The sequence below is a fragment of the Balaenoptera physalus genome (genome assembly GCF_965194825.1).
Source record: "Balaenoptera physalus genome assembly, chromosome: 13".
NCBI classification, from domain to species: domain Eukaryota; kingdom Metazoa; phylum Chordata; class Mammalia; order Artiodactyla; family Balaenopteridae; genus Balaenoptera; species Balaenoptera physalus.
The window spans coordinates 14755731-14771469 of NC_138892.1; the positions used below are offsets into that span (position 1 = coordinate 14755731).

Below are 15739 nucleotides of genomic sequence, written 5' to 3' on the forward strand. Positions count from 1 at the left end.
TTGGAAAGTTACGTACCATCTTTGGGCCTCAGTTTCTTCATCTGTAAATTGGGGCAAAGCAATTACTTCATATGGTGTTTTCGAGAATTAAATGCCTTAGAATAGCACTTGGCATACATTTAGTAAAAATTAGTTTAAAGCCAGTTATACTAAAGTTCGTAATGAGCAGAGGGAAGGATTTGGTCCTCTGCTTCCTACATGTCTTGCCCAGGCTCATCACTTAGTGCAAGTAGTTAAAGCCAGTTTCAGACGTAGACAGGTTGCTCTTTTTTCCCCCAGCTTTACTGAGGTATGATTGACAGATTAAAAAGTGTATCAATGTAAGGGGAGGTTTTGATATATGTATACATTGTGATTACCACAATGAAGCTAGTTAACACATCCATCACCTCATATAGTTGCCTTTTTATGTGTGAGAACACAACATCTACTCTCTTAGCAACTTTCTAGTATGTAGTACAGTGTTGGTAACCATAGTCCCCATGCTGTCCACTAGCTCCCCAGAACTTACGCATCCTGCAGTACTAAAAATTTGTACCCTTTCACCAACATCTCCGCATTTCCCCCACCTCCTAGACCCTGGTAACCACCATTCTACTCTCTGCTTCTAAGAATTCGACTTTTTTAGATTCTACAAATATGTGAGATCATGCATTATTTTTCTTTCTGTGTCTGGCTTATTATACTTAGCATAATGTCCTCCAGGTTCATCTCTGTTGTCATAAATGACAAGATTTCCTTTTTTAAGGCTGGATAATATTCCATTATAATATTTAATTGCAATATTGTATATACACCACATTGGACTCTACAAGCCTCTGGGCTTGGCTTCGCTTTGTGATAGTATCTACACGAAGTTCTAAGAAGTTAACTTCCCTTGGGGTGAAGGGACAAATAACGTGGGAAAGAAATTTCTGAGTTTGGGGAATTTTACCTATTTCTTAAGGAATGTCTGGTCTTTATACTTGCAGCATGAACTGTCACCACTATGTCAGATATTTCTGGCATGCCTACAGAAGATCAGCACTGTGCTGGATACTGCTTTATATCATAAACTCATTTAAACTCACAACTGATTCTTATAAGCAACCGAGTTTCAGAGACATTAGATACCTGACTGAGGTACCAAGTACATGGATTTTCTCTCACAGAATGGGCTGTCTAGCTGGGGTGGCAGAGCACACGAGAACAGAGTCACAGGCATTTGGAGGAGGAGAACAGTTCCCCATAGGCTGGGGCAGTCAGAGAGGCTTCCAGCTGGAGCTTCAAAGGCGAGACCCTGCTATTAATCATTTGATTAGACAAAGCCTTGAAGGAAGGAAGTCACCGGGGGCCAAGCATTCTGATTGTCCAGCAGATCTGTCCTGCCCAGAGTCAGGACATGCACAGCACATGACCAGCGGGCCTCCCCATGGGCCTTTCCCAAGGCCAGCTGGGACATAATGTCCCCCACATGCTGTCCCCTGCAGCCAGCCTGAGAGCATGTCTCCATGGCATAAACTATAGCTACAGGCAAAGCAGATGCTTTCTCATGGTCCTGATAAGAGATAAGATCCCCAAAGATAAGAACATCCAATTCTGGAAACTTCCACCTTTGTACCACAGCCCAGCACCTCAGCCCCAGCGAATCTCCAAGTTTGGGTTTGCAATAAGCTCCCTCAACATTCTAACACCCTTCCCCCGCCCCCAAACACACCTGTGGGTCACTGCACACTCAAGAGATGCCTGAGAGGAGGACCACAGGCTCTGGAATCAGCGTATGGGAGAGGGTCTGCTTGCCTTTCATCTGGTGAGAAGTTTTGGGGGGAGGGGGTGGGAACTCTGAGAGAGAAGAGAGGTCAGACAGAGCAGCTCAAATTCTCACGTTTTTCCCGTTCCTTTAGTCCTCCTCTAAGGGAGTCCTTGCTTTCCCCGCCTGACTCTCTGGGGTAGACTCTAATCCTCCAGAACAAAGCGCCCAGGGACCAGTGCCAAAACTCCTGCAGGCTCCGCTCTCTGGCCTCTCCCCCTTCCCTCCTACAAAGATATTTTTCCATACACCCTTTGCAAGTCAAGAGCTACACTGCTGGATGACAAATCCACAAACCCAAGTTAACCTCCTTTTGTTCCCTAGGGGAACTAGATACAAATGGGGTGGGGGGAGCCCCCAAAGTGGGTGGGAATGATAAATCAGCCTGCAGCTCCACTGCTCTGTAATCTCCCTGTAGGCAAAAACTAATTTTGCTCTAGTTTGCCACTTTCTAACTATACAATCTTGACGGTTGTTTAACCCTTTCAAATCTCGCCTGTAAAATAAAGGATAATGTGTATCTATTTCACAGGGTTGTTGTGAGAATTGATCCCCGCAGAGGCTTATCAGAACGCATGGTACATAGTAAATGCTCATTTGTTGTTACTTGTATGGAGTCTTATATTCATTATAACAATTATCCTCGTATCCTCAGCTCAAAAAAGCACAGTGCGAAGCACAGAAGCACAGAGAGCGTGGGGAGGAGGGAGAGAAGAAAAGACATGAGGGAGGGAGGGAGGATGACTGAACGTCCTACTCCTACTCCTATGTCTCGCGCCTTCTTGGATTAGCAGACTGGTACCTGGAGACCAGCAGAATCCAGTGGCCTCTCTGGATAGAAGGGCAATGACCAGTTCTATGGGTTATCTAATATTGGGCTGGTAGCAGGGCAGAGTTAATAAAATGTACTAGATAGTGGTTGATAATCAAAGTAAGATGGCAGGGAGATTTTGGGAGTCACCGTAAAGAGCACACAGGATTGGGAAGGAACCCTGACACCTCAGCTTGGGAACCAGATCTAGCTTTAATTAAATGTGTGATTCTGGACAACTCATTTCCCTTTGAGCCTCTGTCACAAGTAAAACAAGGGATTTTATTTTCTAATGCCCAGCACTCTGATCCACAGACCTGGGTGAAAGATGGTGAGTGGACAACAAAAGACCAGCATCTTGGGAGTGGGTGTGTGTGCTCTGAAGTGGATGGGTGAGCAAATGTTATTTGGCCTCTAAACACTGCTCAGAGGCTGTTCCCAGTGAGGGGGGAATGGGACATTCTGCCCACAGCAAGGGCCTCTGGTCACCCTGGCATCCAGGCCTTGAAGGAAGGAGAGAAGCTAGGCAAACTTAGGAACCACTGCCCCCAGCCTCTTCCCCTCCCAGCTCTCTGCTGACCATAGTGCGTCTCACAACGTGAAGGATTATTCCAGAGCAGGCAGGGAATGCATCTCCTGAACCTCTGCTTTTGTCTAATCTGCTTTTGCATTTGCTTGCCAGCTGCCAGGGGTTGCACAGTGGGGTTTTTGGGTTGTTATTGCTCTTGTTGGTCCCCTCTCCACCCACTCTTCTCTCCCCATGGCCATCTGAAGACATAAGCTGGTCCCATGACCAAGCTTGGGCAGCCAAGGGCAGCTGGCCAGGGCTGACTCTGGACATTACATAACCAGAATGCTGTGGATGTTTCCAAAATTGAATCCAAAGCAGCAGGTTCCACAAACTCGGTACATCTAACCTCAGGCCTCAGGATGCAGGAATTACGAGGCCTGGAGGTCTGCCTCTGAGATGGCTGGTTACCACCCATGGGTTGTGTCACTCCCCCTCTCAATTCTACCCATAAATTGTCTCCTCTGGGGAGTTTCAGGCCAGTGCGTCTCACACTCATTCCCTCATTAGATGGACAAGCATTTACCAAGGCCCTGTTGCCTGCCGGTCCCACCCTAATTGCTGGGAATGCAGATATGAGCACTGAGTCCACTGGGACCTGGGCACACCCCATCTCGAACTCCTGATGAGTCATGCACATGTGTCTTCTCTCCCGCCTGACTATAGTTCCTAAACATAGGAGCCTCATCTTCCTCGTGGCCTCCACAGCTCCTGGCACAGAGTGCTGCATGTAGGGAGGTGCTTACAAAGGTGGAGTGATGGACCAGCTGCCAGGTTGTTCAGGGTCGAGCCCCAGTCCTCTGTGCTGAGGCACCCAAACCAGCTCCTGCTTAGAAGTAACACAGCCCGTGTCCCAGGGCACTTAGAATCCTGAAATGCCTGAGACAGGAGGGCTCTTAGGGGTACCCAGCCCAACCTCACACTGTTGACATATGGCAAAACTGAGCCCAGGAAAAGGGACAATTCTAAGGCAAGTGAGCTAAGTGAAGGAATGGAGCTGAGACTAGAAGGCAGGCTCCCTAGGTTTTGAATCTGATGTGCTTTTTCTTAGGGCATACTTCCTGAATGTGCTTCATAATGTTAACATGCTCACAAATATGCTCAGTTATATGAACATGCTTAGTAAACGATGCTAACTACTGGGATGCAAGAAGACAATTAAAGCCGGGAAAATAGAGAGAGAGGGTGAAGTTCCTACTTTGGCTTGAGGTTCCTGTGATCAGCACAAGTTTAATGTAAAGTTTTGTGAGGTTAAACCTAAGTTGTAACCTCAGTGACTGCATAAAACCAGTAGGCATTGTTGAATCCTAAAACGTCAGACCTCGGAAGAGCCTGTAGAGACGATCTAGTCAACATCCCTCCCCCCATTTTACAGACGGGAAGACTGAGGTCCAGAGAGGGGCAGTGACTTGGCCAGTGTCTCATAGTTACTAGGTAACAGGGCTGTCTGCTATCTGGTTCCAGAGCACAGATTCTTAACAGCTGCCTTTGAGGGACACCACCGGCCCTGGCTCTGGGATGAAGCAGCCAGCACCACCACCACCACCTGTCCCTTTCTGCTGCCTCATCTATGCCCTCTCCAGCCAGGTGGAGGGGCTAGGGCTGGGGCTCGGACACTGAGCAAACACACACCCTAAGTCCAACCCCACTTGCCTCCATTGGCCAAGACTCTGACAAAAAACCCCCAAACCCTCCTGAATCCTGGGATCAAGCTGCTGTCACTCACCTTCATCTGCTTGATGGTGTAGACCAGTGTGCCAAAGGGCCCCTCCTTCACCAGCTTCTTCCCCACCACCTTGGCCCGGATCACTGTAGAAGAAGGCAAGACAGAGACAGGGAAGTTAGGGAGGCCTGAACCACTTTAGGGACCACATCTCAGGGTGGGCATCCAGCTCCCAGTATGTCTGGAATTGTTTTCTTTGTAACTCTGAAGCAACTAGAATAGATGATTGTGTTTATAAGAGCAAGAATTCAGGTAAGAGACACTGGGATGGGGGTGGGCAGGGAGGAGTGGAAGAGAAAGGGAAGAAGGCAGACATCTTTGGAGTTAATTTCCCTAAACGCTCACAGTTGCAGTCTGGAAATTTCTAAGGCTGTACTCACCCCTGGAGGAGTGACTCTCTGGTTTCACCATAATCCAAAATCTACTCCTGTTAGAGCCTCCTGGCCTCACTCCATTGCACCTCTGACAATCCCATGGTCTCCCAGACCTATTCTCTTTCTACCAGGACCGCTTTCTGAGATCTATGTCATTTGGGACTCTTCCTTTGCATGCATCCTAATACACCCACAGGGTTGTGATGTACCCCAGTTTGACCTCCATGCCCCAGTTGGCACTCTGATGGGGCCCTCGGTCCCCAGCACTTAGATGGCAAGGGATGCAGTAGAGAGCAGCTCAGTAAGGATGTGGTAGAGGAAGAAGCAGTTGGGAGCAGAGGCTTAGGAGCCAACTGAATTCTTCCAATCCCAGCCCTGTTCTTTATGGCTATTATGACTGTGGGCAAGTAACTGTTTCTGGCCTCCAATTTCCTCTTCTACAGAACAGGATAATAATGTTACCAGTTACCTGAATTGAAGGGATTGGGCAAGATAATGCGTGTGAAAAACTCTCAGCACTATGTCTTGGACAGAGTGTATATTAATGTTATTAATATCATCATTATTATCATCATCAGTGACAAAAATGGGACGGGCTGACCCATGGAAGGATTGTTACTGGAAAAAATAGCTCCCATTTATTGCACACGTACTATATGCAAGAGTACATTTTACTTATTTACTCCTCACAACTGTCTTACAAGGTCAGTATTAGCATCCACGTTACACAGATGAGGAAACTGACAGAGAAGTGAAACCATTTCCTCATTTTGAGCCTCAATTTTCTTATCTGTAAAGAGGATGTACTACCTATGTCAGGGAATTGGAATGAGGATTAAGCAAAAAACCTTATGAAATTTCTTACTACAACATCTGGTAGAAGGGAGTTGCTCAGTAAATATTAGTCGACTATGTATACAAAAATAATTAGACAGACCCAGTGTGACAAAGGCTGGAAGAAAGGCATTTACTACATGCAGTAAGAACACAGAGAAGAGAGGGATTGACTTGGAGATCATAAGAGGCTTCTTTTTCTATTGTATGTGAAGAAGCTGTCTTCAAATATTTGTCAAACCAGCAAATGGACAGATCTTGAAGACAGAACTCAGAAACTGCAAAGAAGTTGCGTTCATTGGCTCAGCCAAAGAACAAGTCATCTAATAACAAGAACTAGCAACAGAGTCAGGGGGATTGAGGCGGTGCTGTCATGGGGGCAGAGAGTGAGTGTCTCCATCAAAGGGGGCTGGATGCTCTCATGCTAGGACCTTGACCAGAATGGAATGGATTTTGCATTTATAGCAGCCGTGTTTGAATCACAAATTGAACTCTTCCAGCTCTAGGATCTTATCACTCTTTCTTACCTCACGTTGCACTTAGCCCAAAAAAGAGCAGGTGCTCAATAAATGTTTGTCAAACAGATTACCCTTTACACACACACACACACACACACCTACACACACACACACACACACACCCCTACCTGCCTATTCTGGTAGCTCCATTATCCTTCCCCATTTTGGTTGTCCCACCATGTTTCTCAATTCCTTGTCTCTAATCTCTTAAAAATTTCCTTACTAGGAACCAACTCCCCTACCCCAGCTGAATCCTATCCTGTTTCTCCCCAGAGCCTATTGGAGCCTATTCTCCCAGTCAGACATGAAGTCAGGATCCAGATGAATCAATGGCCCCTCCAAACCTTACTTGCCAGGGATGGCAAAACACGGAGCCCAGTGGCAAAGTTAGCAATTCAGCAGAGGCAGCTCAATTTGGGAAGAGGCAAGTTGCTGTTTCCAAGTCTGCTGTAAAAACGAGAGCTTGGCAAGATCCCAGGCCAAGTTCCCTAAAGATTCTGCCCCCACCTCTGTGTCTGACTTTGAAACAGCATCCTTGGCAGGGAGCCATCCTCCCAGAGGCCCCAGGGACTATTTCCTCTACATTAACTCCCACAGGCAGGTTGTAACAGCTTAACTGTTGGGCAGAAGGCATGTCTGCCAGGACTTTCCTATTGATTCTTTCTGAATTGATTTGGCTCCATCTTCTGCTTCTTCATTAATACAGAAGGTGAAAGAAGGAGTGAGTCTTTGCCTTGGGAGGAAAAAAAGCAAAAGGGATTCCTTTAAATAGCAACGTCTACCCTTTCCTGGCTCAAAAATGGCTTGACTTCATTTAGACATAACATGTCATAAGCAGACCTGTCCTATAAAGCTGGGTACTTCTGGAAGCTTCTGCATGCACAGTGAGTCAATTCCTTCCTTACCCTGAAATGGTCTGAGCTTGGAACCTTTTCATCTGAGAATAGTTCAGGGAAAAGAGAGTAAGTTTTTGTAATCAGGAAGCCACATTTGAGTTTGAGTTCCACCATTACCATGCAGCCTCAGGCAAACCCCTGTGTCCCCAGAGCGCCTTCCTCCTAAATATCTCTGATTGTCTTGGCCCAGTGCCCATCACGTGGCTTATAAGTGATATACTTATTACTAGTAGAGCAGCAACATGACATAGCATTGAAGAGCCAGGTCTCTGGAGCCTGACTGCCTGGGTTTGAATCCCAGCACTGGTGCTGTGTGACCTTAGGAAAGTTACTAAGCCTCTTTGTGCCTTTGTTTCCTAACCTATGACAATATCTCATAAAGTTGCTGTGAGGGTTAAGTAGCACAAACACTGAGGACAGTGTGTGGCCCATCCCAAACCCTATGTGTTTGCTGTCACTGTTATTAATGTTACCACCACTACCAGGACTTCTGTTATGTGTCCATCCTGAGTATCTTTAAGCTTCTAACGTGCGCTATAAGCTAAAACCTGGGGGTTCTGCTTAGGATGAGGAGAAAGGTAAGCTGATCAAAATACTCTGGTCTTGTAAAATTTCAGGGAGAGGTGGGGGAGCACACATTAACTTGTCAGAACAAACTTACAAGGTGTTATTTAGGCCTGGAGCACCCACTCCATCATAGGTACCTGTCCCATCTCATCATCCATACGTAGCCCAAGAGTGACCGGCCAGTACCAAACAAGATCCCATGGTCATGGTCCAGAAAGACTGAAGCAGAGATGACCCAGTGCAGAGGCCACACCAGTGTTTTCCTTACAAAAACAAAACTGCATTAAACTGAACTAAAATTAAATAACATTCTGCTCTCCCACAGAGATTCGCAAAGTCCTTCCAAAGTGAAATCGCTGGCCAACCCCAAATCCGCCTATTTGGTCTGTGAATTAATATGTCTTTATTTGCTTCAGTTTTTCCTCTGCAATTCAGATGTGTGCTATTTTGTACTTTCCTGTTTGGCATTCAGGGTGCCCCCAAGGCGTTCGCTGGCCCAGGGACCAGAGTGAACAGGGGAGGTGCAGGGAGGTCACGGTTCAGCAACAACAGAAAACGGTTCCAAACTTGGAGCTGGCAGCACGTCTGGCCGTTCCCACCACCTTGATGTGGCTGGAAGCCCACTTTACAGACGGGCTTAGCTGGACACAGGTTTTCTTTATTCTCCTCCATGCTGGGGAGCGGCGCCCACACTGTCTCCCTAGTGTCCTCCAGCAGGTAAACCTACGTGGGCGTGAACTGGGTTGGCGTCCGGGAAAATGGTCGGGTACTACTGGAGGTGACGACAAGACATAGAAGTCCCATTTCCCACCTTGTACAGTCTAGCGGGAAGGCAAAGTTTAAAAGTTCATGGCTAGCACCAGTCAGAGAAGTGGGGGTGAGGTGTAGCCTGAATCTCAGTCTTGGAGCCTTTTATGCTCCTGGGCTTCTGAGTGTGGAGGTCAAAAGAAATATTTTAATTTAAAAGCATGTAAGAAGAAACTGACCAGGCTATGTATACTTATATAATTGGCACATAGATATATAAATGTATGTGGGGCCCTTTTAAATACATCATACACCTTAGGATCCAGGTACAAATGTATAGATCTGTAGAATTATCTTTCCTTCCTTTCAATAATTTTTTTATTTATTGGAGGAGGAATAATAAGAGCTTGCAAAAACAAGGCACATCCCTTCCAGAAATAATTGTGTGCTGCCTGCCCCCACCCATCCATGGTAATGCAGACCACAAGCAGCATAAGTTTTGAACAAAAACCAATTTTGATGCCAACAGGATTCTGCTTCCAGTGCAGCTTACTGGTGTGTCCAGAAATTGCACTTCTGCTGTTCATTGGAATATTCAAAGAGGGATAAAACACCCATGAGCTGGCCCCTGCCGCTCACCCTCTCCTTCCACCTCCCGTCCAACTATCTTCAATCAAATCCAGACCTTTCTACTCCAAACTGATTGTTGGACTTTCCTACCAGTGGGCTGGAAGGCTGAGTTTGGCTAGGTTTGGGAGCAAGGATCCCTTAACTGAATTAATGTATACCAACTGAAGACCCCAGATTCTGCCCATCTTAGCATCCTGTCGAGAGCAGTACAGATCCTCTGCATGATGCAGGAGTTGATTCAGCCATCTAGTGGGTGAGAGACTACCTCTCCCCCCACCACACACACACATTGCCCCGTACCTGTCTCTCGAAGGCCCTGTAGAATGATTTTGCCAGCTTAAGGTATGGTCTTTAGGAGAACAGTGAGGATAGCTAAGGTACACCTGGCCAGTAGACAGAATGAATTTCTCCAAAAGCAGAAATCAGTGTTAGTGTCAACCCCAGAGAAGGTGCTGTTCTGACAGCAGCAGGCAGGACCTAGGTAGGCACAAAAGCCTAGACCCTGAGCTCACCTGTCTTTCAGGCCTGGAGTTAAGGAAGGGAGGGGTCTGGGAGTGTTAAAATGATGCCCACTCCCACGGAAGCACTCGAGAAATCAGGAAGGAGCGATGTCTGCAATCCAGCCTGTCACCTGATGACAAGCTGGTCACCTGATGTTTATTTCCCAGTTGTCATCCTCACAGGATGGCAAAGGAAAGTTCCTTTCTGAGGCCAGCATACTCAAAATAAAGGAGATCACCCAGCCCACCTGGCTCAGCCACTAAGCAGTTCTCACTTCCTGTGCACCGTGGACAGCCTGCATTTTAGCCTCTGCAAGGAGGGCAGAGCCAGGCTCTCTTGCTTCTGCAGCTGCTCGCCCACTAATTCACCCTCAGCTCCTTGCCTTTCATTGCATCACATCAGTAAGTCTAGGGACGAGGGGAGGAGCTAGAACGCATTGGTAACAACTACCATGCACTGAACGCCTCCGATGTGCCAAGCAATGTGTACACGTTATCTCACTCTGTCCTCATGGCAACCCTATGAGGTGGCTGTTATTGTCCCCATTTTCCGCCTGTGGAACAGAAGATCAGATACCCTGAGGGCAGTTTTGCATCCCAGAGGGAAGAAGAAAATTGGTGCCCCCCCCCAAGAAAGCAGACTGCCTCAAAACCTTTCCATGAGATTTGTACTGATTGCAAAAGAGTTCATAATCTTTCTGCACCTCCCCACCCCCACTGTCAGCACTACTAAACATCAGAGAGGAGGACTGTCCCTAGGAGGGAGGGCCCCCTTATAATCCCCCTCTGACTCGCACATCTCCTTGACTACCCACTTTCCTTTCCAGTCACTCCCACACGTTCTCTGATTAGTAGTAAGAATCCACAAGTAATCACTATCAGCAGTATAACAGAGTATCATCTGTTTAGCATCCTGTGCTCCCCAGCAAGGTTTTTGTGGAAGAAAAAGAACTTAGAAACCACAAAACCTGATGATCCATGAGGTTTCTCACAGCACTGTGAGTCTGAGGTTAATTGGAATGATTAATTAGATGAGACAGTGCACATGTAAAAAGGCACTTTGTAACCCTCAGCTAAACAGATAATATACTACCGTGTTGCTGATGGTGAGTACTTGTAGATTCTCAAATGCACTAATCAGAGGAAGACAACCGGGGACCCAAAAGGTTCTTGCGATTCCGCATTTCCTGAGATCTTTCGTATCCACCTCCAGGGGCCTTTTCGAGCTCCCCCTCAGTTATCTGCTGCCTCTCTGGGCACTTTGATGACACTTTGATGATGTCCATGTTTGAGGAAAGGGCCTTAGGAATTAAGGGTGGGGGGCAGAGGCCTGAGGGGCCTGCCCTAACTGAGTCTTTCTGGTTGCCAGCCCATTTGTTATCACCACCCCAAACCCCAAAAGCCCCTCTAGAAAAACTCAGAAGCTCAAAGGTCAGATCAAGAAAACCCCTATGGAAGTGGCCATGATACACTGAAATGAACATGCATGCAGCACATGGGACCTGGATGAAGTCACTACCCTGTCACTATGTGACCTTGGGCAAGTCACTTCCCATCCCAGCCTATAAATTGGTGTGATGATTACCAAGCTCAAAAGGTTCTTATGATGACCTAATGCCCCTCCTCCACTCTACCAAAGCAGCTCTCGTCAAGGTCACCCATGACCTCCATGGTGCTCAGTCCAGTCAGCAGTGGGTTCTTCGTCCTCCTCTTATTCATATCCAGCATGTGACGTTCATACCATCTGTACAACTGACAGCTCCCACGTTTTTGCAACCTCCAACCCAGAACTCCCATGACCTTTGACTCATATATCCAACAGTCTACATTTAGTCTACATCTATACCTGGAAGTCTAATAAGAGATCTCAGATTCAACCCATCTAAAACCAAGCTCCTAATAACGGCCCTCATCCACACCTAGGCCTCCCATCGGCCCCATCTCAGGAAATGGCAACTCGTTCCACACCAGCACCCCATCTCCTTCCTACTTTTTCTTCACCCCACACAACCCACCCTCTCTGGGCCTTTGCCTTTGCAGCTGCCCCTGCTGGAACACTCTTTCTTCAGTAGCCACAGGGCTCCCTCCCTCACCTGGTTTCAAATATCACCTGGTCAGGGTGCCTCCCCTGATCCCCCAACATCCCTCCCCCAAGCACTCCCTATATCTGCTGGCCAGCCTTACTGTGCTCAAAGCACCAGCCACCATCTGCCGTATTATACAGACCTTGTTTGTTCATTGATTATATCTCCCCACTAGAATGTAAGCCTCATGAGCGGGCAGGGTCTTTGTTCCATAACTGCTGTAGCCCGAGCAACCAGAAGAGACAGGCTCCCAATATGTATTTGATGAATACGTGAAGCTAAAATTGCCACCCACATGGAGGGCAATTTAAAAAAAATAGATAAATAACTCCTCTGAGCAAGTTCTGGCAAATGACCATGTCTTTCTGAGCCTTATTCCATCAGAAAGGGGATAATGGCAGGTCCCAGTTCTTAGGGTCAGATAAGCATCTGTCCAATGATCGTTTATTGAGTATTGTACTAGGCTCACAGGAACCTGGAGGTAAATGAGGCCCTGAAGGAACTTGGGCCAGAGTGACAAAAGACAGGAAAGGAAACAGGTGAATGGCATTCGAGTCTGGCAAACACGGCTGGTATGCCACAAAGAGGGGTGAAGCCTGTCCCAGGGAAGGGTGTCAGGGGCTCCCTGGAGATGGCAGCTGATTTGGGTCTTAGCCCATCCTGGAGAAGAGACTCAGTGTGCTTTATCTGAATCCAGAGGAAGCAGAAACCTGGAGCAGACTTGGTGGGGAGAGCCTAAGGAAAACAGCTGGGAGTGAGCAGAATCCCGCCTTTCCGGGAAGATGGCCCTGGAACACTTGAGGGGTGCGGGCGGGCGGGCAGCCTGTGTGAGGAAGAATGCTCCTCAGAGAAGTCTCGCAAGTAGGCTCTTCCTGCATCCTCCTCTGGTCCCCTGAGGGCCCTTCTCTCTGTCAGTTTCAAAGGCCCTTTTTGTTGATGTCAAAGCCACAGCCAGACCCTTAAGATGCACTCCCAATCAAGATAAGGAGTCTCCAGTTCAAAGCCTGTCCTGACTAACTCTTTCCATTAAGTAAAAATATTAATTTTGGTTTTATTTAAGCAGGTTTTTTGGCAAGAAATGAACCCCTGCAGCTAAAAATAAACCCAAATATACACACACACAGTCAGAAAAATCTGGAGAGCTGCAAATCATTTCAACCCAAGTTTCCATCTCAGAGAAAGCTATTAAAACCCAGAGGATATTAAAACCTCTTTCTGCACAGAGACTCTTGTTTCTCAGTCCCTGCCTGTGTGCTGGGGTCCCCCAGGCAAGACTGTCCTAGGAATGCCCTGTCCTGGGACTCCTGGCAAAGGGGAGGAGGGGCCTGGCAGCGTCCTAGCTCTCCTCACCTTGTAGGCACTGGGTTTCTGCTTGAGCAGGCCAGGAAACACACAAGGGCCCCCTCTGACATCTGTTGTATGTGAAATGAAGGGGCCAGAGAAGGGAGGAAAGGGAACACAGGCCCAGAAAGGTCAAGTTGCCTGGAACTTGGAAATGATTTAAAAGGGAACACAAACAAAATCTACATCTCACTCCTGCTTTCATGTTTTAAGTGGTGACCTCAATTTTAAACTTTTAAAAGACAAAATTTAAGAGTCACTACCTGGGCACATGCCTAGACTTGGGATTAATGCATTTCATTTCTAACCCAACTACTTGTAAAGTCAGCTACTCTCAATTTCTTCCAGTGGCCACAGCCAATTTGGGGGAAAGATAAGGATCGTTTGGCCTAGGACAGGGCAAAGTCCCAGGGCTGGCTGGTTCTTGGATTCAGGTCTGACTCACCTGGGGCCAGTGACCAACTCTGAAGAGATATGGTGTTTGTGTGATCTGGGTTTCTAGGAGGCCAGTAAGGCAACTGCCCCAAAGTGTTCACCAAGCATGGTTAGAGTCACAGAGGCTTTTGCTCTGCAAACTATGGTCAGCAGGGGAGTGTCAATACCCCAGAGCACAGAAAGTGGGAAAGGTGGTCCTTCTCCCATAACCCCCCACATTCTCCCAAGAACAAACAGGAGCAACAATCCACACACATCCCCACCTAAGCCTCCCTGGTTTCCCAACATCAACAGGATTATTCTGAAGAGCTCAGCGACATATATCCTGCTGTCCTGAGCTGGGACCCCACCTCAAGTCCTACCCTCCACAGCCTCCATCACCCCCACTGCATCCCCCCACTACACTGACCTTTCCTGTGATGCCCTTCGTCTCCGTGAGGATGACTTTCTCCTCGTGCCTCTGTTCACGCATCTGTCTTCCTGTAGGACCCACCCAGCTGAAATGCCACCTCCTCCTGGAAGCTTTCTGTCCATGCCAGGCCATACTAATTTCTTAATGATCAGTTCCTTGGTGCTCACTAGCCTGAGACACTAGACAGTAGGGGCTGCATCTGGGACTCCAGCACCTAGTGCAGTGCCTAGAATGTGGCAGGGGTCCCCCAAGAATGTTTGTTGAATGAAGGAATGATTAAAGGAATTAATGATGCTGCAGGAGAGAATCAAAGGTAATACAATAAAGGGAGACAGGGATGGTTTCATGTTTAGGCTCTTGGAGTGGAGGTCAGGAGCCCTAGCTCCTAAGGGTCACCCAGGAAAGAAGAGGGAGGCAGGGAAAAGCATGAGAAGCCGAAATGGGACCCTGATCCCCAAATATTGAAGATTCATATCCAAAGAGGTGAGTCACGGGGTCCTATTACAGGAGACCCCAGTTAACATGTCTCTGCAGAGGGTCAGTACCCAAACTCCACCCACAGATGAGAAACCCAAGGCTCAGCATCCTAAAGGAGGTCAGTGGTACCCACCCCTTCTCCTTCCTCCTCCTTCTCTCCCTCTCCCTCCTCTTTCTCCTTCTCCTCCTCCTCCTCCTCTATCATGAGTACTTGGAATTAATTCATTCACTCGTGCTATTCATTCAGAAGTGTTTGAGGGACTACATGCCTCAGGTCCTGTGCTATGCCTTGGGGTTCAGCAGTCAGCAGGTAGAGTCCCTACCTCAAGGAAGCTTATTTCTGTCTTGTGAGATGAGAAGCCAGGTGGTCCTAGTCAGAGAGCTACAGGGGCATGCAGCAGACACACCCTGCCAAGCTAGGCACACTCTGTGCTTGGGGCGCTGACACTCCCCTCCTGACCACGCTCTGCAGAGCAAAAGCGATTGTGATTATGCTCGGTGGACACTGTGGGGCCGTCACCGTACTGGCCTCCTAGAAACCCAGATCACACAAACACCATCCCCCTTCAAAGATGGTGCTCACTCCCCAGGTGAGTCAGCCTTGAATCCAGCCCTGGTGGTACTGTGGACATGTCTGGGGGAGACGTCCTGCCTGAGCTGGGATCTGAGAAATCACTATAAGTTAGCCAAGAAAAAGAGAAGCAAAAGGCCTTCAGGTAGAGGAGGGACCAGAGGCAAAGGCCTGGAGGTGGGAGAGCCTAACCCTTCGTTACAGTGACAGAAAGCAGAGTGTGCGACAAGGGGCAGGGGACGGTGGAAGCCAAGAGGTAGGCAGGGATGCTTGGCTTGTGTGGGGGGGTCTTGCTCCAACGTGTGACAGTGTTATTTCTCAGGGGGGTTGCCACTCTTTGAGGGCAGTGATGAAGACTTATCTCTTTGTCCCTGCCAGCAGCCCTGAGGATAACATGTGCCCAAATGGGTAGGTGCCCAGGGCCTCAAGAAACCCTTAGAAACAAGACCAGGCCTTGTTTGC

General features: G+C 47.9%; 2 protein-coding genes across 5 annotated transcripts in view; one reads left to right on the forward strand and one right to left on the reverse strand.

The window, feature by feature from the left end:
* The window catches only part of SYN3 (synapsin III), a 456423-nt gene that overhangs the window by 165300 nt on the left and 275384 nt on the right, over positions 1–15739 (forward strand). The window lies entirely within an intron of this gene.
* Positions 1–15739, reverse strand: part of TIMP3 (TIMP metallopeptidase inhibitor 3) — a 56425-nt gene that overhangs the window by 7834 nt on the left and 32852 nt on the right. Inside the window, exon 2 of the mRNA XM_082421026.1 lies at positions 4895–4977. Coding sequence (XP_082277152.1) covers positions 4895–4977 — 83 coding nt within the window. The remainder of the gene's footprint in view (positions 1–4894; positions 4978–15739) is intronic.